The sequence below is a fragment of the Cnephaeus nilssonii genome (genome assembly GCF_951640355.1).
Source record: "Cnephaeus nilssonii genome assembly, chromosome: 11".
Taxonomy (NCBI): Eukaryota; Metazoa; Chordata; class Mammalia; order Chiroptera; family Vespertilionidae; genus Cnephaeus; species Cnephaeus nilssonii.
Genome location: NC_137082.1, coordinates 30,320,813 through 30,345,303, shown reverse-complemented (window position 1 = coordinate 30,345,303; position 24,491 = coordinate 30,320,813). Strand labels below are relative to the sequence as shown.

The window sequence follows — 24,491 nt, the reverse complement described above, 5'->3', positions numbered from 1 at the left end:
TGGCAGCGCGAGCTCAGCGTCTGCGCCATGGCTGTGCTGCGGCACAGAAGGGCCTCTGGGGCAGCGAGCCAGGCGTTTGGAGACCCCGAGCGCGCGGCGGTGTCCATAGAGGGCGCGGGTTTCCATGCGGGCTGGCCGAGGGAGGGCTCATGAGGGAGCTGGAAGGCAGAGGAGGCAGCAGCGGGCGGCGGCCGCCCCAGCCTTCCTGGGCGGGAGGCGAAGGCAAGACCCCGGCCTGGGCTCCGGCCGCCGCCCCGCCTCGCCCTAGGGGCCCAGGGACTTCGGAGCTGCCGGCCACACCGGGTCCCGACCATAGGACAGACAGCCTACATGTGCATGATTAAATCATGCACTGGGCCTCTAGTAATAAATAATACTGTCAGAACTTGGCAGAAATTTTATCTGCATTTATGATTATTTCCTTAATAATCATAACAGGAAATTCAATTATAGGGTAAAATGGGGTAAAAAATTTCCAGTTATAACAGGAAATTCAATTATAGGGTAAAATGCAAAAACTATATTGCCAAATTGTTTTTCAAAGAAGTTTTATCAATGTACAGCTCCACTTATAATATATGACTATGTCTACTTCAGGGTATTACCATAAGCACTGTCCATTAAATGTCCAATTAAAAATATATTTGTCAAGTTGATAAACGAAAAATGGTACCTCACTGTTGTTTTATTTTACATTTCTTTGATTTTTAATGAAGTAGGATATTTCAGATATGTTCAATGGACATTTGGATTTCCCTTTGGTAATTTACTGTTATTTACATCCTGTAGATGTTTATCAATTGGGGTTTTGGTATTTGTCTTACTTACTTGTAAAGCCCATTTATATATTAAAATAATAATAGCTTAAAATGTACTGAGGGTTTACTATCTGGACTGTGATAGGCATTTAAATGTATTATCTCAAATAATTCTCATTAACAACCTATGCGGTTCATTCTATCATTATCCCCTCTCTAGAGATGAGTTGGCTAAGACACAAAAGTTAATTAAGTTGTCCCAGGTCACAGAGTTAGTGTGAACTGAATAACTGGGATTCTAACTAAGTAGGCACTTGGGGGAAAAAAGGTAAAATTAGATCCACACACATACAAAAATCCCAAATGAATTATGGATCTAAATTTTAAAAATTAAACCATACAATTCCCCAAAAGGTGAATTCCTATTTAAACTTAGATGAAAGCCTTTACTTATACAATGATTCAAAGTCCAGAGGGAGTATAAGAAAATATTAATAAATTTACATAAAAATAAAAAAGTGTGCATGACCAAAAAAAAGAAATTGATGAACACTGAGGAAGTATCTGAAAGATATGCCACAGACAAAAAGTTAATAACCTAAACATATAAAGGACTCTATAAAAGTAAGGGACAAAAGACCTAAAACCTATGCTCTACATTTCAGTTAATATTGTAAAATGTTAAAATGGGAAAAAGACATGAAAATAAAATATAAAATGGCCTTCAAACAAAATGCAAATTAAAATAATACCAAGATGCCCTGGTGGCTCAGTTGGTTAGAGCATAATCCCAATAAGCCAAGGTTGAGGGTTCGAACTCCAGTTGGGGAACATAAAAAGAAACAACCAGCCTTGCTGGTTTGGCTCGTGGATAGAACGTCGGCATGTGGACTGAAGGGCCCTAGGTTCGATTCCAGTCAGGGGCACACGCCCAGGTTGTGGGCTCAATCCCTAGTGGGGGGCATGTGGGAGGCAGCCAATCAATGATTCTCTCTTATCATTGATGTTTCTATTTCTCCCTCTCCCTTCCTTTCTAAAATCAATAAAAAAGAAACAACCAATGAATGCATAAATATATGGAACAACAAATCGATCTCTCTCTCTCTCTCTCTCTCTCTCCTCCTCCTCCTCTCCTCTCCTCTCCTCTCCTTCTTTCTCTCTCTAAAATAAAATAATACCAAGATACCATTTCTTATCTATGAGACTGTCAACAATTAAAAAGTATAACAACACATTCTATTGGTGAGACTGTGGTGGAAAAGGCACTTGTGTGTATTGCTGGTGGGCATGTAAACTGGTACAATCCTTCTGAAGTGAAATTTGGCGATATCTAACACAACTACATATGCACTTATCTTTTGACCCAGCAATCCCATTACTAGGTATACAAATCTTCAACAATATTAAAATACATAAGCACAGTTATTTACTATGCTACTTTTTACAAGAATAAAATATCGAAAACAATGTAAATGTCCATATATGAGACTGGTTGAATAAATTAAGATAAATCCACACAGTGGATTACTACAAGTTATAACAAAGAATGAGGAAAATCTCAATGAACTGACCTGGAGAGAGTTCCAGGATATATTGTTAAGTGAAAAAAGCAAAGTGGATATTGACTACATATACTAGGTGTACCGGTTAATAATGGCAGATTTTGTAATCAAAGAAAACACTATAATTTCAAGAGAAAAATCAAAAGTGCTTTATTCAAAGTAATGTCCATCACTAGCTACACATTTCCCCCATCTTTCAGGTAATTTGTGGATACTGTCCCAATAGAACTTTTCTTGTTTTGAGGCAAACCATTCAGAAGCCCAATTTTCCACTTATTCGTATGTTTTGAAGTACTGCTCAGAAAGTGCGTGTGCCATCAATCAGAACAAGTGGTAATCTGAAGGAGCAAGGTCTGGTGAATACAGCGGGTGGGTTAATACCCCCCAGGCAAGATCTTTTAACATGTCTTTAACTGGTTTTGAAGTGTGTGATGGTTCGTCATCATGAAGCAAAATTACTTTGCCGTGTCTTCTGGCACATTCTGGCTGTTTCACGATCAAAGCGTGGTTCAAATTGATTATTTGTTGTTGGTAATGGTTTCACCTAGTTTTAGAAGCTCGTAATACACCACCCCTTCCTAATCCCAACAAACGCAGAGCATTGTCTTCTTTCCGAAGCAATTTGGCCTTGCAGTTGATGTTGATGGTTGACCTGGATCAACCCATGATGGTTGACCTGGATCAACCCATGCACAGCATTTGGGATTCTCAAAATAAATCCACTTTTCATCGCCAGTCACAATTTGATGCAAAAAAGACTTTCTTTCATGCCGTTGAAGCAACATTTTACTGATGACTTCAGTTTTCCATTTGTCTTTCATTCAGTTAATGTGGCACCCATTTTCCTTCCTTTAAAATCTTTCCCATTGCTTGTTAACGATCTGAAATTGATTGCTGAGCAACATTTAATCTTTCTGCAAGTTGTTTTTGAGTTTGACACGCATCTTCATCCAATAATGCTTGTAATTGTTGGTCTTCAAACTTTTTCGGTTGACCTGAACATTCTTTGTCTTTCACATCAAAATCATCACTTTTAAAGCATTTAAACCAGCGTTCACAAGTATCTTGAGATGGAGCATGTTCACCATAAGCTTCCCGAAGCATACGATAACTTTTTCTTCAAAATAAAGTAATGAATTAAAACTTCCCACAAATGCTCTTTTTTTGGGCATGAAATTCGACATTTTTAAACGTAAAAATATCTATGATGTTAACACCTTCAGCAAATTTGACATATGAAATTTTGAAGCTTGCTGTCAATACAACAAAATAGCATACATATCAAATCGTATATATATCAACATATGTGTAACTCCATCTATTGAAAAAAATCCACCTTATTAACTGGTACAATCCGCATTATCTACTGGTACACCTAGTATACTACCCCTCAATAAAAGAAAGAAGAGGATATAAGAAAATATATATGGCCCACCCAGTGTGGCTCAGTGTTTGAGCATTGACCTATGAACCAGGAGGTCAGGGTTTGGTTCCTGGTCAGGGCACATGCCTGGGTTGTGGGCTTGATCCCCAGTAGGGGGCATGCAGGAGGCACCTGATCAATGATTCTCATCATTGATGTTTCTCCCCCCCCCCCTGATATCAATAAACATATATTAAAAAAAAGAAAATACACATGTATCTGATCATTTGCACAAGATACAGAAAAGATACACCAGAAACTGAAGAGATTTGTTACCAAATGGTAGTAAAGTGAATGGAAAAAGAGTGAAAAGGGAGGAATGAGAACAAGTTAGTAAAAAGCAAAGAGAGACATATCATTGAGTAGACCTTTTTGAATATCTTTCACTCTTAGAACCAATAATAACAGAAGAAAAAATAATCTAAAAAACTGAAAAGTGCATCAGTGACAGATGGGACAACTTCAAGTGGCCTAATACAGAGGTATTTGAGTCTCTAAAAGAAAGGAGGTCAGAAAAATTTTTTCCAAACTTGATGAAAACTATAAATCCACAGATCCAAGAAGCTCAACAAAATCTAAGTGCAAGAAATATGGAGAAAATTACAGCAAGGCACATCATAATCAAATCATTCAAACACCAGTAATAAAAGAGAAAATCTTAAAAGCTACCAGAGGGAAAAAATTCATCTGTTATGTACCAAAAGAACAAAGATAAAGATAAAAGACTTCTCATTAGAAACAATGCAAGTGAGAAAGACAGTGGACATCTTTCAGGGGCTGAAAAGGAAAAAACTGTCAACCTAGAATTCTATAAATGAGAAAAACATCTTTCAAAAATGAAGGTGAAATAAAGATTTTTGTTCAGACATACAAAAGCTGGAAAAATTACTCATCAGAAGATTCACATCACAAAAAAAATTGAAGGACATCCTTTGGGGAGAAGTAAATCAGACCAAAGGGAAACCTGGGTCTACATAAAGGAATGAAGAGCACTGGGAAGAGTAACTACATGGGTAACTAGGTAAGATTTTACAATTATTTAAATCTTTTTTTGTTTTTGTTAATCCTCACCTGAGGATATTTTTCCATTGTTTTTTTTTTTTTTTTTTCAGAGAGAGTGGAGTATGTGTGTGTGGGGGGGGGGGGGGGTGCGGGGGAGGAGAAACAACTATGTGAGAGAAACACATCGATTGGTTGTCTCCCACACAAGTCCTGACAGGAGCTGGGGATCAAACCTGCAACCCAGGTATGTGCCATTGCCCGAGAATCGAACCTGCAACCCTTTGGTACTTGGGCACGCTGGCCAGGGCTAAATCTTTTAAATAATATTTTAAAAGAGTAAAAAGTAAGTATTTAAACAAAAACAACAGCAATATATTGTGAGTTTTCAACATGATGTAAACTCAAAATGCATGACAACAAAGATCAACTCTGGATAAAGCACAGGAAAACTGAGGGCCTACAGTGCAAGTCTGCCGTAGGCTCAAGTGCAATCTCAAGATTGCTCTTCTGTTCCTTCCTGTTGACTAGATTTTGGGATAGTCCTGTGGCTTGGTCCTTAATTTAGATACTTCAGTCTACTCACAGAGTGAGTCTTAGCCAGAACCTAGTAACGTCACTACTGTTTGCCAAGAAAGGAAGCTTGGTGTTACTTTGAGGTTCAACTGACAAAGGTATACTACTCACTGGTAGAGAATTAATCCTAGGCTTATTAGTTAATGCCTAATAGAATTCCTAGCTGACAGAGGCACCAACACACTAAAAAATGAGTAGACTTATAAAAAAGCACAGAACCACCCCCCCCTCCCCGACACACACTTTTTATATAGGGGTTGGCATGGGGTTAAAAACTTCTTTATGGCATGAGACAAAGCTTAAGAAAATGATAATCAAAACAAATTAGCATTGGTAGTGTTGTATTCTAGAAAAAAAATTAAGTAAAGATAAAAACAACAAATAAATTAACCAATTTCTTCTTTCCCTTAGATCCTTCCCATATATACCTCAACCGCCTGAGATTCAGAAAGTTCCAGCAGGAAAGGAATTTCCGTGTCAAAATTAGCGAAGAAGCTAGTCCACTGATGTTCAAAAGCCATCAAATCCTAGGGAAAAAATAAAAAGATAATGCATTTAGTTATTTAAAGAAGGTACTTTAGAAAATCTGAATCATGAAGCTGCATTTGATCTCAAATACTAGACCGATTAAATATGTTGTTTTTAAGAGGTGGTAGGAAACCACTGATACATAGTATCACTTGGATGGACCTCAAAAAATGCCAAGTGAAATAAGCCAGATATAAAAGGCCACCTGGCATATGGTCCATTTATATGAAACTAGAAGCCCAGTGCATGAAATTCGTGCACGGCGGGGGGTTGTCCCTCAGCCCAGCCTGTACCCTCTCCAATCTGGGACATCCCTCTCACAATCCAGGACTGCTGGCTCCCAACTGCTTGCCTGCCTGCCTTCCTGATTGCCCCTAACCGCTTCTGCCTGCCAGCCTGATCACCCCCTAACCACTCTGCTGCCAGCCTGGTTGATGCTTAACTGCTCCCCTGCCAGCCTGTTTGCCCCCAACTTCCCTCCTCTGCCAGCCTGGTCACCCCTAACTGCCCTCTCCTGCAGGGTTGATCACCTCCAACTGCCCTCCCTTGCAAGCCTGGTCCCTCTCAACTGCCCTCCCTTGCAGGCCTGGTCCCTCACAACTACCCTCCCTTGCAGGCCGGGTGCCTCCCAACTGTCCTCTCCTGCTGGCCATCTTGTAGTGGCCATCTTGTGTCCACATGGGGGCAGGATCTTTGACCACATGGGGGCAGCTATATTGTATGTTGCAGTGATGATCAATCTGTATATTACTCTTTTATTAGATAGGATAGAGGCCTGGTGCACGGGTGGGGGCCAGCTGGTTTGCCCTGAAGGGTGTCCCGGATCAGGGTGGGGTTCCCTTGGGGCGTGGGGCAGCCTGAGCGAGGGGCCTGTGATGGTTTGCAGGCTGGCCACGCCCCCTGGCAACCCAAGTGGAGGCCCTGATATCTGGAATTTATTTTCCTTCTACAATTGAAACTTTGTAGCCTGGAGCGGAGCCAACCAAGCCTGCTGCTCCCTCCGGGGCGGCAGCCATTTCTGTGGCAGTTAATTCACCTTTTACAATTGAAACTTTGTAGCCTTAAGCGGGTGAGCCTGGCCGGGGTGTGCGGAAAGCTTTGCTTCCCCTGTTGCCGCCAGCTACCCTGGCCTGCTCTCTCAAGCTCCATTCTGCCGCCATTTGTTTGAATTTGTTTACCTTCTATAATTGAAACTTTGTAGCTTGAGTGGAGGCTTAGGCCTGCAACAGCTATTGGAAAGCTTGGCTTCCTCTGTTACCTGGGAAACCTTGCTCTCTGTGGCTGTAGCCATCTTGGATAGTGTTAATTTGCATAACCGCCCTGATTGGCTGGTGGGCGTGGCTTGGCTGGTGGGTGTGGCTTATGTAGCGGAGTGATGGATAATTTGCATATTACCATTTTATTAGAGAGGATACCCACAAAAGACAAATCTATAGAGGTAGGAAGTAGATTGTGGTTTGCAAGGGCTGGAAGTGGGAATGAACACTATGGAACTTTTTGGGTTGATGAAAATGTTCTAAAATTTAATCCTGGTAATGGCTGCAGAACTTTGTATATTTACTAAAAATTATTGAATTGTACACATAAAAAGGGTAAATTTTTTGGTATAAAAATTATACTCTAATAAAACTGTTTTTAAAAAGGATAGTAATGGCCTCCAAGTGCCTTACTTTATTTTTTTATTTTATTTTCTATTAACTTATTTTTTATTGATTTTGAGAGAGAGAGAGAGAGAGAGAGACATCAATTTGTTGTTCCACTTACTTATACATTGTTTGGTTGATTCTTGTATGTGCCCTGACTGGGGATCGAACCCGCAACCTTGGCGAATTGGGAAGAGGCTCTAACCAACTGAGCTATCTGACCAAGGCTCATTAACGTAGCTTTTATTGTTTATTTTATTTTTAGTTATATAAAATATCACAGATTCCTTTCATTCAAACAAGTTCACTAAAAGTATGTACGTATATACATACATACATATATATAGACATATGTGTACATATCTATGCTTTAAATATAAAGTTACTGTGGGGTGTGAATTGGTGGGGAAATACTACTTTATTTCAATTTAGAGTTTAACCAATTCAGAACTAGTTGATTGTAGATTGATATTCTAGGTTCAATTGAACTTTCTGCTACTCAATATTCTTTAAAATTTTTTAATTCATTTTTTATTTTTCAATTACAGTTGTCATATAATATCATATTAGTTTCTGATGCACACCCCAGTGATTAGACATTATATAACTTACTAAGTAATCAATTCAATTAAGTCCTATACCCATATGACACCATACATAATTATTAGAATACTAGAGGCCTATTGCACAACATTCGTGCACGGGGTGGGGGGGTGTCCCTCAGCCTGGCCTGGGCCCTCTCACAGTCTGGGACCCCTCGGGGGATGTCTGACTGCTGTGGAGGCAGGAGAGACTCTCGCCATTGCCCCTGTGCTCACCAGCCGTGAGCCCAGCTTCTGGCTGAGCGGCATTCCTCCTGTGGGAGGACACTGACCACCAGGGGCAGCACCTGCATTGAGCGTCTGCCCCCTGGTGGTCAGTGCACATCATAGCGACCAGTTGTTCCACTATTTGGTTGATTTGCATATTAGGGTTTTATTATATAGGATTATTGACTATAGTATTCCCTGTACTTTATAGCTCCATGACTATTCTGTAACTACCAATTTGCACTTCTTAATTCCTTCAATTTTTTCACCCATGTCCCCAACCCCCATTCCATCTGGCAACCATCAAATGTTCTTTGTATCTATGAGTCTGTTTCTATTCTGCTTGTTCATTTATTTTGTTTTCAGATTCAATTGTTGATAGATATGTATCTATTGCCATTTTATGGTTCTTATCTTTTATCTTTTTTTCCTTCTCCTTCTTAAAGAAAACGCTTTAACATTTCATGTAATACAGGTTTGATGGTAATGAACTCCTTTAGGTTTTTCTTGTCTGGGAAGCTTTTCATAAGTCCTTTGATTCTAAATGATAGCTTTGCTGGGTAGAGTAATCTTGGTTGTAGGTCCTTGATTTCCATCACTTTGAATATTTCTTGTCACTCCCTTCTGGCTTGCAAAGTTTCTGTTGAGAAATCAGCTGACAGTCTTAACCTTTTGCACTTGGATGTCAAGTGTGACTCGACACGGTTAGCATTAGAATAAAGGAATCGAGAAAATAACAAGCGAGTGCAAAGGGTTAATGGAGCTCCCTTGTAGGTAGCTAACTGCTTTGCTCTTGCTGCTTCTAAGATTCTCTTTTTTAAAAATAATTTTAAAAAATGTTATTTATTGACTTAGAGAAAGAGAGAAAGAGGGAGAAGGGGAGGGGAAGAGAGAGAGAGAGAGAGAGAGAGAGAGAGAGAGAGAGAGAGAGAGAGAGAGAGACTGAGTTGTTTCACTTATTTATGCATTCATTGGTTGCTTCTTATGTGTGTCCTGACTAGGGATCAAACCCACAACCTTGGCACATCAGGACAATGCTCCAACCACCTGAGCTACCTGGCTGGGGCTGAATTCCCTTTGTGTTTAACCTTTTTTGCATTTTAATTGTGTGTTGGTGTGGACCTCTTTGGGTTCATCTTCTATGGGACTCTCTGCACTGCCTGGACTTGTATGTTTATTTCCTTCACCACGTTAGAAAAGTTTTCTGTCATTATTTTTTAGAATAGGTTTTCAATTTCTTGCTTTCTTCTCCTTCCAGCACCCTCATGATGCAAATATTGGTACACTTGAAGTTGTCCCATAGGCTCCTTACACTATTAATTTTTTTTTTTTTTTGCTTTTTGCTGTTCTGATTAGGTGGGTCCTCCCTCCCTCCCTCCCTCCCTCCCTCCCTCCCTCCCTCCCTTCCTTCCTTCCTTCCTCTTTCTTTTCCTTCCTTCCTTCCTTCCTTCTTCCTTCCTCTTTTCTTTTCTTTCCTTTCCTTTCCTTTCCTTTCCTTTCCTTTCCTTTCCTTTCCTTTCCTTTCCTTTCCTTTCCTTTCCTTTCCTTTCCTTTCCTTTCCTTCCTTCCTTCCTTCCTTCCTTCCTTCCTTCCTTCCTCCCTCCCTCCCTCCCTCCCTCCCTCCCTCCCTCCCTCCCTCCCTCCCTCCCTCTCTCTCTCTCTCTCTCTCTCTCTCTCTCTCTCTCTCTCTCTTTTCTTCCTTATATTTCAAGTCACTGTTTTATTTCTTGGCTTCATCTACTCTGTTGATTCCCTATAAATTATTCTTCATTTCAGTTAGTGTACCCTTCATTTCTTACTGGTTCTGTGTGTGTTTTTTTAATGGTTTCCATGACCTTTTTTTATGCTGTTGAAGGTCTAAGTTCATTTATTCTTTCCCTAAGTCACTAAAATTCTTATAACCTGTGTTTTGAACTCTGAATCCAATAGATTTCTTGTCTCCATTTTGTTTAGCTCTTTTTTTTCTGGAGTTTTGCTCTGTTCTTTCATTTGGAACACATTTCTTTGTTTCCTAATTTTGGGAGCCTCCCTGTGTTTTTTTCTATGTATTTTCTATGTATTCTAGGTAGAGCTGCCACATTTCCTGGGCTTGGTAGAGTGACCCAATGTAGTAAGTCCTGTAGGGTTCAATGGCACAGCCTCCAGGTTCACCCAAGCTGGACACTCCAGGTGTGCCCCCTGCCCCAACCCCATGTGGGCCATGAATACCCTTCTCCTATTGTATTTGAGCCTTGGTTGCTGTTGGCACATCAATGGCAGTAATTTATCCCAAGGTCTATCAGCTGTAAGGACTGGCTGCGATGCAGGGTCCCATCCCATGAAGCAGGACTTACTTCAGCGGGGGCTCTGGTACCCAATGAGTGTGCTCCTTAAGTGTGTCCTTTATGGAAATGGGTGGGTGGTGCTTCAACATGGTCTGAAGCTGTCTATCAGGTGTACTGGCTCTGGGGCCTCTAGAGCAGCGGTTGAAGTCTGGAAGGTTGATGACCGCTGCTCTGAGAGACGCAGGCCAAGGTCAGCCTGCCTGTATTCTGCCTAGGGTCATCCGGCATAACCTACAAAGCAATCTGCAGATGGCTGCTACTTGTGCAGGGCTTGGAGGTGCTAGGAGAGGCCAAGCTTCAAACTAAGGCCAATTGCTGCTACTGCCAGGCCTGAGGCCACTTAGCTAGTGGTACAGGGCACATTAAAGCCAGATGCTGCTTGTTTGAGAGATTTTATGAAAGTCTGAAGCATGAACCAAGAGGCCATTCATATGCAAAAGCCACTGGAAGCAGCATGGGTGGGCCTGCAAGTTGGTGGGGTGGGGTCTCAGAGAATCATGACAGGCTGACCAGTATAAGCCAGGTTGGTGGAGACTCAGGTATGGCACCTGCCTGCTGGCTCTGTGGGGGGATGGCTTAGAAAAGGAACAATGGCCTCTGCCAGCACTTCTGGTGTAGAGAAAGCTTCCCCTCCACTTGCCCTGATGCCAGACAGTTCAGTTCCTCCCCATATGTCCCTGGTTCCTTTCGAGCTGCTGCCCCAGCGCTGGAACTCAGAAAGAATGAGTTGGAATAAATCTGTGAGAGCCCTTTAATAGGAATTGCCTGGGACTCCAGCAGCCCTCTGTCTCACTCAGCCACAATACCTGCTGGTCTTCTGGTTTTGATAGCCAGAACTTATGGGGACTCCTCTTTCTGGCACAGGAACCCTGGGCAAGAAGGCCAGGTATTCCGTGCTCTTCAGGTGGAACCACTGCAATGGAGATATCCTTCCCAATATTTATCCACTTCACGTGGATGTGGGACCAGCCTGTTCTTCATCTCCACCCGTCCTACCAGTCTCAATGTGGCTTCTTCTTCAAATCCTTAGTTGTAGGACTTCCATTCAGCTAAATTTCAGGTGGTTCTGAATGATGGTTATTCTGCAGTTTAGCTGTAATTTTAATGTGGTTGTGGGAGGATGTGAGTATTGCATTTTCCAAGTGCCTTACTTTAGCAACCCTTGTTGGAGAGAGGGAGTTGTTTATTTAGTTAGTTAATTCTCACTCGAGAATATTTTTCCATTGAGTTTTAGAGAGAGTGGAAGGGATAGGGAGAGACAAAGAGAGAGAAACATCAATGTGATAGAGAGAAATAGACTGGTTGCCTCCCGCATGTGCCTGGACTGGGATCAGGGATCGAGCCTGCAATGGAGGTGTGTGCCCTTGACTGGAATCAAACCTGGTACCCTTCAATCCACAGGCTGACTCTCTATCCACTGTGCCAACCCAGCTAGGGTGAGGGAGCTATTTATGAGGCATCTACAGGATGGTACAACATCTAGTGCCAAAAGGGTCATAACAAAGGTTCAAGGACAAATTAGTTGACTTTAGTTAGAAGTTCAGTGGGTCTTGAGGTGGCCAGTAGCCCAGAGGTCTCTCCTCCCTCACAACCTCCTTTTAGTAGTCGCAGGAGTATAAATAACTCTGCACTTCCCAGTTGACTCTCCTCTATGTGCAGCCTGCCTTCCTCTATCATCCCAGCTGCCTTTCAGTCTCCTCTCTAATCTCATTTCTGTTCCCAACCACTACACATTGCTTTATGCTTCTGGCTATTCTTTAAGGCACCATCAGTTAACCAAAAAACACCAGCTGTGACTTGCTTAAGATACAACATCTTTGTACTTATTTTGAAGTTGCTGATAATTTGTACTCAAATTGGACAGTCGTCTTCACTGTCCATCTCACAGTGTAAGTGTATGTAAACTGGGCATTCAGCCTAATGCCTTGCTCACAGGAGGCATTCTGTTTGCTGTACTAAAACTGGCTGGACAGATCTATGCTCTCATCCATTCTTCTCTTCAAGGTGAGAATACACAACTACTCAGAACTGTAGACTCTGTATTAGCTATGTACTGACTGTACTTCTGATCTTAGGCATAAAGCACAAGGGACTTTTGCTAGGAATACTTAATGTAAACATCATTCTCAAGTGGCTTCACTACTTACTGCTCAGATGATCTACATTTTATTTAGATGTGTGTATTCATGTATACACATATATGTATACTAGAGGCCCGTTGCATGAAGATTTGTACAATAGGCATTCCTTCCCCTGGCTGCCAGCACCGGTTTTCCTCCAGCACCCAGGACCCAGGCCTTCACTCCGGCCGCAGCGGAGAAGCCAAGCCTCTTTAGTCTTCACTCTGCACCTGTGTATGCAAATTAACCCACCACCTTTGTTGGGTTAATTTGCATACTCACTCCTGATTGGCTGGTGGGCGTCACGGCGGTATGGTCAATTTGCATCTTTCTCTTTTATTAGTATAGACTAGTAGCCCATTTGCAGGAAGAATCCTGCAAGCTGCCGCTGCGGCCGCCATTGCGGCCACCGCGCCTGCACCTGAGCGCCGCTGCCGCCTGCCCTGCTCCGCCCCGCCCCACCCCGCCCGGGCTTTCCCTCTGGCAGCCACTGTGCTTTCCGCTTTTCCTCCCTCTTCCTTCTAAGTTGTCTTCAGTCTTCACTCCTCCCTCCCTCAGCATATGCAAATTAACCACCATCTTTGTTGGGTAATTTGCATACTCACCCTGATTGGCTGGTGGGCGTGGCTTTAGCTGGTGGGCGTGGCTTGGCGTAGCGAAGGTGTGGTCAATTTGCATATTACTAGTTTATTAGGTAGGATTATATACATATATGTAAAATTATTTTCAGTAATCATGTAGGTGACAGTTATGATAATGTTTTTTTTAAATATATTTTTATTGATTTCAGAGAGGAAGGGAGAGGGGCAAGAGAGAGACAGGAACATCAATGATGAAGGAGAATCATTGATTGGCTGCCTTCCGCACCCCCCCTACTGGGGATTGAGCTGGCAACTCCGGGCATGTGCCCTTGGCAGGAATCAAACCTGGGAGCCTTCAGTCCACAGGCTGATGCTCTATCCACTGAGCCAAACCAGCTAGGGCCTGATACTGTTTTCTGAATGTTTTATATATAATGTAGGATAAAAAAATCAGATATGCATTTATATACATGCACATGGGGAGGGGAAGTAGAAGAGGGTAGAGGGAAAGAGAGACAATGAATTTCCTAGCTCTGTTCACTGAAGAGATTTAAAAACAATGAGCAAACCAGTAGCAATAAGTATTCCTATCACCTAGATTGTGGTATTGAAATACTATTTCCGACTCAAAATTTACTAGAGATATGACCAATTCCAGGTCTGAATTAACTGAGCCTCAAGATTCAATTATCATAGTCAGGAAATATGGAAGACGGGGGCAGGGAGTATAGAGGATGTTAAATTACATCATGGGAATGCAATCAACAAAATCTCAATGAGAACAACTACAAGACAAATGATCTGTTTTTTTCAACAAAAATATAGCAGTGGAGGTAGGGGAGGATACTGGGGAGAAATGAAGAGATGGAAAGGAAACCTATAGATTAAAAGAAACCTAAAATATACAACCAAGTAAAGCTAAACTATGTATTTATGGAAGTACATTTGGATGATTAAACTGCAAAAAAAAGTGAGGAGATTGCCATAGAATTCATGACAGTGTTATTCTTGGTGGAGGAGGAAGGAGGCGATGGATTGCTTCTGGGGTAGCTAGTATGTTTCTATTGCTTCATAATAATTAGTAGGTTATACTTTAGTTTTATGTTGTTTTCAGAGTCTGTGTTATTTTAATAAAAAGTCTACAAAAACAATATATATTTGTTATAGAAAACTAAGAAAATAAAGAATAGACATCATTATCAACATTTTGTGAAATACTCTCTCATCCTATTTTTTAAAAAATATATTTTATTGATTTTTTTATAGAGAGGAAGAGAGAGGGATAGAGAGTTAGAAACATCGATGAGAGAGAAACATCGATCAGCTGCCTCTTGCACACCCCCTACTGGGGATGTGCCCGCAACCAGGGTACATGCCCTTGACCGGAATCGAACCTGGGACCCTTGAGTCCGCAGGCCGACGCTCTATCCACTAAGCCAAACCGGTTTCGGCTCTGATCCTATTTTTTATATATGTATTTTATATACACAAAATATATACTTGTAAACTGGTAATCTACAATTGCCTGAGTCAAACTGTCTTGCCATACCACCTCTGTGCCTCGGCCTTGTAAATTAGACCTTCTTGTTTAAGATCTAGACCCACTACTATCAGGTCTAATCAGTGGCCCTGATCCTACCTAAGTCCAGAACAATCTTCCCACTTTGGCATTGGATTACTCCCACAGGGCCTCCTGGACTCTGGAGAGAAGTACACTCCCTATTCTTCCAGCACTCTAACTAACCACAGACCTTCAATATCTGTCCAACTCATTTAGTCCTAGATCCACTCCACGTTTCTACTTGGCTACCACTACAACTTAGCACTGAGAGTATGTTTAAATTCAGAAAGACCTGTGCTGGAACCTTTGCTCTCCCACTTACTGGCTGTGCATCCTTGCAAGGAAATTAACTCTCTGAGCCTCAAATGCCTTAAAGGTGTAATGGGGGACTACTATCTTACAGAGATATCACAGGAATTAAATGAAATAACCTATATAAAGTACTTATTACTAGGCCTTGCATAGATGTCTATCATACTTCTCGACTTCTCTGCCTCTACTGTCAGCCAGCCCAAGTTGGATGAGAACATTTGAACCTCCCCCTTGACTTTCTGACATTTGTCTGCTCTCTCTCTGTCTCAGAAACCCATAATGCAAATTACTGGCCTCATGGAAGCCACATCAGAGGCTGTCTAACCCAGTGGAGGTCTGTGCCTCACTTGCTTGGCTCCGTCCAACCCTTGGGTAATAACAGAATGCTTCACTTTGTTAAGCTTAGAAAAACAAAAAGAACCAATATAGCTATTAATACAGGATACACTTTATTTTGTTTTTCAATTGTATTTGGAAACAAGCTCAGAAGGTATGTTTCCATTTTAGTGCCCTACATGGTAACACCTATCTTTTTTTTTTTTAATTTTAAAATTGATTTTGAGAGAGAGAGGAAGGGAGAGGGAGAGAGAAACATCGATGTGAGGGTGCAACATGGGATTGAGCCCACAACCCAGGCATGTGCCCTAACTGGGAATCGAACAGGCAACCCCTTGATGCATGGGATGATGCCCAACTAACTGAGCCACACCGGCCAGGGCAGGTGACACCTATCTTGGTTCAGATCTATAACAAGAACAGTTATACAGTTGAACAGTAGCCATTCTCTATGTGAAAAACATTGTGTGCTTTGGGGGGATACACAGAAGAACACAGGTACTTTGCCCCAAGAAGACTTCCCTGACAGAGGTGGATGTGTCAGCACTAATTACAGAATAAGGTAGAATAAACTGTTAAATACTACTTTCAGCTCCACGCTGTGACTAAATTGGAAGATGCAGCCCTGGCCAGTGTGGCTCAGTTGGTTGGAGTGCAATCCCATATACCAGAGGTGGTAGGTTCCATGGTCAGGGCAGGTACCCAGGTTGTGGGATTTGATCTCCAGTTGAGGCACATATAGGAGGCCACCTATTTATATTTCTCTCTCATATTGGTTTCTCCTTCTCTCTTTCATCAATAATAAAATAAATGAAATGGAAGATGCAATAAGTTTTCATACTAAAAATTATTATTATATATGAAACGGTCACATATATACATACATACATACAGTATTCTGCTGCCCCTAACCCCTCTGCCTGCCAGCCTGATCACCCCTAACTGCTCCCCGGACCACTTTGTAGATAGGAGACTGAGGCACTGAACAGTAATGTGACCTGCCTGAGTATGCAATACTATCAAGTAGCAAAAGTGGAAATATAGCTAGGTAAGAGATACCCAGAGCCCGAGTGCTTTCCACCAGACACACTCTTCTCTAACTTTTTCCCAGCACACTATTTCGTGCATTTCTGGAAATGGATACTGTGCATGTACGTGGAACTGGTCAGTTGAATCTCATGATGAAGAAGGGAAAGTCTATCTGCCCACACTCTTCCAGGTCAAATCCAGAAGACAAGCCCAGATAGATATCAAGGTCAGATAAGCAGCAAAGGTCTGAAAATCCCAAGAAACATGCCAGTGTGCCTTGGCCCTTGGCTAGTGGGGAAGGATGTTGGCCCTAGGCTGGCATGGGCAGTGGCAGCTCTCAGCTGGCTCAAAGGGGGAAAAGAAGCTCAATTTTAATACTTAAAATTACTTTAAAGAATTAACATAAAATGAAAATGAGACTATAAAAATAAGTAAAATAAAAATACCAGTAAGACTACCACTTGAAGTTTCTAATACACAGAAACACAAACTGTTTTACAAACATGGAAATATACTTTGCTCTTTTAATGTTCTCACCAAGCACGTTTCTACGTCAAATTTCAGAGGAGTCTGCATTTTCGCTCTATGGTATGTGACCAAGAAGCATGGAACTATAGGTTCTCTGGCCACGAGTGATTGACCAACAAGAATCAAAGCCTAGATGCCAATTCTGGCTATAAGATTAAAGGTCTTGGCAAAGGGAAAATACATAGGAACAGGAAAAGTATTTAGATAGTAGAGAGAAAAGGGGGTTTTAGAGAAGTTTGGAGGCTATGACGCAAGAGAAGAGAGAAGAAAAAAATAGCTCTTAAAAAATTAGATGGATGTGAATTGGAGCCCTTTTAAATAATTTTTAGAGACACAAGTAATGACTAGAATTGCATTTTAATTTCTTTTGGTTGTTGGACATAGATTTTATTAACATTTGTAGACTTATCACAAGAGATCCCTGAAAAAAATTTAGTCATTTTTATACATATTTATTTTATTTTGGGATTCACTGAGCTTCTTGGATCTATGGATTGATGCATTTCATCAATTTGTAAAGTTCTTGGACATTACCAATCCAAATTTCCTGCCCTATTTTCTCTCTACTCTCCTTCTGGGACTCCAAATATACTATGTTAGATCATTTGACATTGTTTGACAGACACTGGATGCGCCACTCCCTTGCTCTTTTTTTCTTTGTCCTTCAGTTTACAAACTTTCTATTGACCTATCATCAAGTTCACTGAACTTTTCTTCATTGGTATCTAGTCTGCTAGTAAGCCAATTTTATACATTCTTCTTTTCTGATATAGTATTTTCCATTTCTAGCTTTTCCATGTGTTTCTTTTTATAGTTTTCAGGTCTGATTAAATTCCTCATCTCTTCATGCATGTTGTCTCCTTTTTCTTCCATATACTTTGGAATTTTTATTAGTTATTTAAATTCATTGGTTAATTTCAACATTTGGGTCTGCTTCTATTGAGTATTTCCTTTCTTGACCCCAGATCATATTTTCTTGCTTCTTCATATTTTATAATTTTTAAAAAATCATATGCCACTCATGTGGTATGAAAGAACAGTAAAAAAAAGGTAAATAATATTTACCTCTAGGAAAGGGCACACACTTTCTTTTGTCAGGACACTGGAATAGAGATCTAAGTCAATTCATTATGTAATTGGCCTGGGTCTGGGTATTATTGCATTTTTAGTTTTATTTTGTTCATCATTAAATTAAAATATTTTGAGGATGGGTATGAACTTTAGTACAAACTTTGCTCAGAGCACTGGCCAAGATTCTAAAAATCTCTTTGTGTTGTGTAGCTGAACCACAAGCTTTCTGGACTATCACTCCCTGCTTTACAACTGGCTACCAATTTTGGGGGTTGCTAAGGAGTTCTCTTAGCTCTCCAGTCCCCTTGGATCTTTCTATGTAAGGAGATCCTTCTCTATCTTGCTGCCTTACCCCCAGCCTTAAGAGGGTAGCTACTTACACGTTGTAAGTACCTGGAATGCCTTCAAAGGGTTGCTCTCAGTTCTTCTGCTCCAATGCAGGTGATAGTTGAGTGTCAAGTGCCTTAGGGCGGATGGTTCTCAACTTCCTTGCCTGGTCCCCCACCCAGCCTTTGGTGACTACCTGAGCACTATGGGATACAGTTGATGGCCTTTAATAGCTCTTTTAAAGATCAGCTGATTTCTACTTATCCCTGTCTATGATGGATTCCTCTTCCTTCTGCTGCTCTACCAGAAATCAGAACAGCATCCTATGAAGGGCCCTACATTTTCTGAAACTGAGTTCTTTTAGCTTTCTTTGGATCTTCAGCTTGCTAATGGTTTTATTTTTAAACAATTATTTTGTTGTTTATTCAGGCTTTTTTGGTTGTTAGGGTGATAGCAATGATTTCTTTTGACTTTCCATATCCCTAATTGGGAGTGGAAAACCCTGGTCACTTTTTTTCTTATTTTGTGAATAGCCAATTCCTGCTGTCCCCCAGTTCTCCCTGTTGTATTTTTCTTAATGATTTGTAAGAGCTCTATATAGTGGATATAAATGTGCTCAGCCACATTTTGGTACAAAACAAATCATCTTACTTTATTACTTCTAAATAAAATTAAATCTGGCTCTGAGCCATCACTCTTTCAGATAGATGAGAAGTTCACTATTAGACACTAAAAAGGTTTCCTTCCACTTCTTTTAATTTTAATTTTATTTCAGAGAGGAAGGTAGGAGAGAGATAGAAAAATCAACAATGAAAGAGAATCATTTATCAGCTGCCTCCTGCACACCCCACACTTCATTTGGAGGGGATTGAGCCCACAACCCGGGCATGTGCCCTGACCAGGAATCAACTGTGACCTCCTGGTTCATAGATCGACTACTGAGCCATGCTGGCCAGGCATTCACTTCATCATGATATCACCTAAGAATACCAAGCTCATGGAAAATCAGAAAGACTGGAAAAGGCTTAACATTAAGCCCATGGTGATTACCACTGTTGCTTCTTCAGTCATATGTCACTGTTGCAACTGAAGATGTTGCAATTAAAGATGTCCTACTAAGTGTCCCTTCTTCACTGACTCCAAAGATGCTTGCAGTGTTCTCAAAACTATAATGCTATGTCTAGCCCCCATGTGTGACCTAAAGCTTCCTCACACTGAGGGCACTGAATACAAGGGGAGCATGGGTCTCAGACACTTTTAGAAAGTCCTAAACTATTTACCTCTCTTCTCTATCGGTGGTTACACTTTATCATTCTTATTACACTACTAGAGGCCTGGTACACTAAATTCATGCACAGAGGGGGAGTCCCTCAGCCCGGCCTGCACCCTCTCCAATCTGAGACCCTTTGGGGATGTCTGACTGCTGGACAGTTGGATATCCCTCTTGCAATCCAGGGCCGCTGGCTCCTAACCGCTCGCCTGCCTGCCTGCCTGATCACCACTAACAACTCTCCCTGTCTGATTGCCCCTAACCACTCTCCCTGCCTGCCTGATTGCCCCTAACCCCTCTGCCTGCCAGCCTAATCACCCCTAACTGCTCCCCTGCCTGCCTGATCGCCCCTAACCATCTCTGCCTTGGCCCCCACACCCGGGACCTGGCCTTCCCTCCCTCTGGCTGGCCGCACACACCCGGGACCTCCAGTAGCTCCGGGACCACCTGGCAGCTCTGCCAGGGCCGGCCACAGGCACCTGGGACCGTGGGCGGCTTTGTCAGGAACAACGTCTGGAAGATGTCTTGTCTAATTAGCATATTACCCTTTTATTAGTATAGATTAATGTTGTAATTTTTTGCATATTTCACTTTTTTCCATAATTAGGATAGCCATAGGTGGTTTATGATGACTACGTTTTAAAAAACAAAAACAAAACAGTTACGTTTTTTTCTTTTATAGTCCTATTTGATTAGAAATGTTTAAACAGTATGAATGTTCAGTTTTATCAAATGCCTTTTGTCACCTATGGGGTCATAAATGGCTCCAAGAAGAAAAATTAGTACAATGATTACATTAATAGATTTCCTGATATTAAATATTGAACCCTTAATAAGCCCTACTTCATTAAAGAACATGCTTTTATTTTTAAATATGTATTTATTGATTTCAGAGAGGAAGGGAAAGGGAGAGAGAGAGAAACATCAATGATGAGAGAGAATCATTGATCGGCTGCCTCCTGCATGCCCCCTACTGGGGATCGAGTTCACAACCCGGGCACGTGCCCTGACCAGGAATCGAACCATGACCTCCTTGTTCATAGGTCGAAGCTCAACCACTGAGCCATGCCAGCTGGGCAAAGAACATGCTTTTAACATGATACTGTTCTGTTTGCTAATATTTCACTTAATACAGGCATTGATATTTGTGAGACTGGTGTGTTGTTTTCATTTAGAGGGGCCTTGATATTATAGCTAATTTCACTTGAAGGCTATAAGCTTTCTTTTTCCATGCATATCTATCCTTGATCACTGAGAGACACTACTGAGCTGCTTAACCAAAGTATCTATTCCTTGATTTTGTTTGTTGCTCCCCATTGTGAATTGCTCTTTCTACCCTGAATTTTTCCTTCAAAGTTCAGATGAAAAATTAATGCCTGATTCTCTAATCCAGGACTTGGTAAATTATTGCCTGTGGGCAGGCCACATATTTTTATAAATAAAGTTTCCTGGTAACAGACACACTGATTAGTTTAAGCATTATCTGCAGCTGCTCTCAGGGTACACAAAACCTAAAACATAACCATCTAGTCTTTTATAGAAAAAGCTTGCTGACCTGTGCTTTAATCCTTTATTCTTTTAAGCCATACCCCATCTTTTTTATCTTTTCATGCCAGAGAAAGAGTAGAAAAAGTCACCCTCACAATTGTTTTCCTAAAGTCCAGCCCAACAGAAAGAATGTCTTTAGATGAAAACCTAAACCCTGGACCAGGCCGGCGGCCTTGGTCTCACCTAAGGTGAGGTTTCCTCAGTGTAGAAAGGTAGTATCACTTTTCCAGGTCCCCTTCTACCCTCAAGGAGTTCAAGAAGCTGCTCAATTCTTTGACTAAACTAAACTAAAATATATTCTGCATTTCTTCAAGTTAAAGACAATTAGTAAATAAGAGTAATATTTGTGAGTAAAATACAGTTTGGCTCCTTACTTCTGAAAGCAAACTCTCCAGAGACATAGGATCCATTTTGCTGTAGACATTCCATAGATTCAAACTCACATCCTGCAACTGCAACACAAGGGCAAAAATTTAAAATAATAGAGAGTCAATATCATTAGAGCAATCCAAATTATTTTCTGACATTCAGAAATGACTATCTTTGTGAAAACTCAAGTGATTAGAATAATAAATGTTATTTTTATCCATCACATTAGAACCTACACATATTAATAAATGATGTCCCATTCAAGGAAACTATCTTTTCAGAAACTTTAGTACATTTTAAAAATATATATCTATTTTATTGCTTTCAGAGAGGAAGGGAGAGGGAGAGAGAGACAGAGCCATTGATTGGCTGCCTTCCGCACACCCCCTACTGGGGATTGAGCCCACAACCTGGGCATGTGCCCTTAACCGGAATCGAACCAGGGATCCTTCAGTCCATAGGCCGACGCTCTATCCACTGAGCCAAACTGGCTTGGGCCTTTAGTACATTTTTTAAATATCTTCAATGATGGGCATACATATATACATTTATATACATACAAATGCACATTTATATATATACTTTTTTGCCCTTGTTTAAAATAAAATTTTAATTAAAATAATAATGTCCATGGTTTTAAAAAACCAAATAGTACTCCCATACTGCAATCTTTCACAAAACTCACTCCTCAGAGGCAACCATTTAAGTCTTTCAACATTTCCTTCTGGTAGTTGCCTCCATATTTTATTATGATATACCTATATCTCTATTTTTTCTTTCCTTATTTTTATTATTTATTCATTTATTTTTTAAAATTTATCTTTATTGTTGAAAGTATTACAGATGTCTCCTTTTTGCCTGCACCCACCCTCCCACCCCGGGACTTCACCACACTATTGTCTGTGTCCATGGGTTATGCATATATGCATATAAGTGTTTTGGTTCTCTTCACCCATATATTTTTATTTTCTTGATTTACCAATTTAGGAAATAAATATTGACTTATGGCGAAGATATAGCTTTTCTACAATGATCCTCATTCCCATACATTTTCTCTACACATACACAGACACTCACACAACCTAACATCATCTAATACCATAATATGATTTTTGGTTATACCAGTAATTATTGTTTATAATATTAATACCATATATATTTTATTTATTGCAGGCCAAGTATATACTATACTACCACTTGCTTTTTAAAAAATATATATTTTTACCGATTTCAGAGAGGAAGGGAGAGCGAGAGGGAGAGAGAGATAAACATCAATGATGAGAGAGAATCATTGATTGGCTGCCTCCTACACGCCCCCTACTGGAGATCAAGCCCGCAGCCCCGGCCGGTGCCCTGACTGGGAATGGAACCCTGACCTCAACCACTGAGTCATGCCGCCTGGGCAATGTTTGTTGTTTTTTTTTAAAAAAAATTTCTTCTCTTCTGATATCAGTGCTCTATCTTTCTGGAACTTACACTTGTTGGATATCAGACTTCGTGGATCAGTTCTCCATGACTTAACTTTTTCTCATATTTTCTATCTCCTTGATTGTATTAGTCTACATTTTGTAGAGATTCCCCTAACTTTACCTTCCAAATCCTCTATGATTTTATCAATTAAAATTTTCCAGAGTGATTTTCCTTACATTTCTTTATCACAACAAAACACTTGTTCTTTGGTTGCCAAAAAATTTTAAATTTCTCTGGGCATCCTAAGGAGAGTTTGTGCCTTAAGTTTCCTGTATATCTTAAATTATCTTGGGGTCTTATTCAGTTGGTCCTTTTTAAAAAAATTGTTCTTTTTTTTCCTTTTAGGTATTTAATACAATGTTTCGAGATCTTTGGTGGCCTGCTTGTATTTTCAAATGGAAGGGCTGACTGGAAGCTTTATGCTCTCAGCAGAGCTTGTCAACTACCAGGAAGTTTTTTTGGGGAGAGCAGACAGGCAGGAGGCTGTTATTCCAGGATCCCTACCCACCTATACTCTAAATGCCAAGATGTGGAGAGCTTTATTCTCAGGCAAGAAATGCTACACTAGCCAATGAGTTCTCTCTCTCTTTTTTTTTTGTCTTGTTTTTCAGTTTCTTTAGAGAAACCCACCCACTCACCCTGTTCCTTGTTTTTCCTAGGGTGGAGGTGGCAGTTGGTAAATGCCTTGTTGCCTGTCACTTGGGAGACAGTGGCGGGGGTTTGGGGAAGGAGGCACAAACTATTATATAACAACTTTTAATTAATCCCTTGATTTTCAATACTACCAATTTCCATCCTTTACCCCCCATTTTATCTTCTCCTTTATTATTGACTTAATCTATTTGGCCTTTTCCTCTGTATTCTGGAACAGCTTTTTAAGTGTGTCAAATTATTAGGTTTTTGTGGGGTAATGGATTTGATTTCTTTCCTTTTAAATTCAAATTTTAATTCTACTAATGAATTTTGAGACTTATAATCTTTCCTTGGATGTCATCCATCTCCCTTAATTTGCTTGCCCTATCTACCATATCTCACTTCTTTTTACAAACTCCATTCTTAAAAAATACACAAGAGGTATTTTTTAAAAATTTTTATTTTCAGGAGAAATCTTTTTTTAAAAACATGCTGGACTGCATCTAATATGCTATGGTCTCTTTCTTATATTTGTTGAATTTTTTCATAAATCTTATTCTACTTTTCAACACAAAGATCTCATGTATTGAAAGGTGAATAAATGCTCACTTTATGGTTACCCTCGTTATTCAGAAGTTTGCTCTTAGAATCCTCTCCTTGGGGAGCTAGTTGATGTAAATTTATATTACCAGGTCACAGTTCCAGCAGCTGGAG

At 40.7% G+C, this 24,491-nt stretch overlaps 1 protein-coding gene across 2 annotated transcripts in view; it reads right to left on the bottom strand.

Moving 5' to 3' along the window:
- DNAAF9 (dynein axonemal assembly factor 9) overlaps positions 1–24,491 on the bottom strand; it is a 130,825-nt gene that overhangs the window by 76,649 nt on the left and 29,685 nt on the right. For both annotated transcript variants that reach the window (XM_079784898.1, XM_079784899.1), the window contains exons 7-8: positions 21,680–21,757; positions 5,747–5,845 (exon numbers count right to left, since the gene is read on the bottom strand). In XM_079784898.1, the coding sequence (XP_079641024.1) occupies positions 5,747–5,845; positions 21,680–21,757 (177 nt within the window). The remainder of the gene's footprint in view (positions 1–5,746; positions 5,846–21,679; positions 21,758–24,491) is intronic.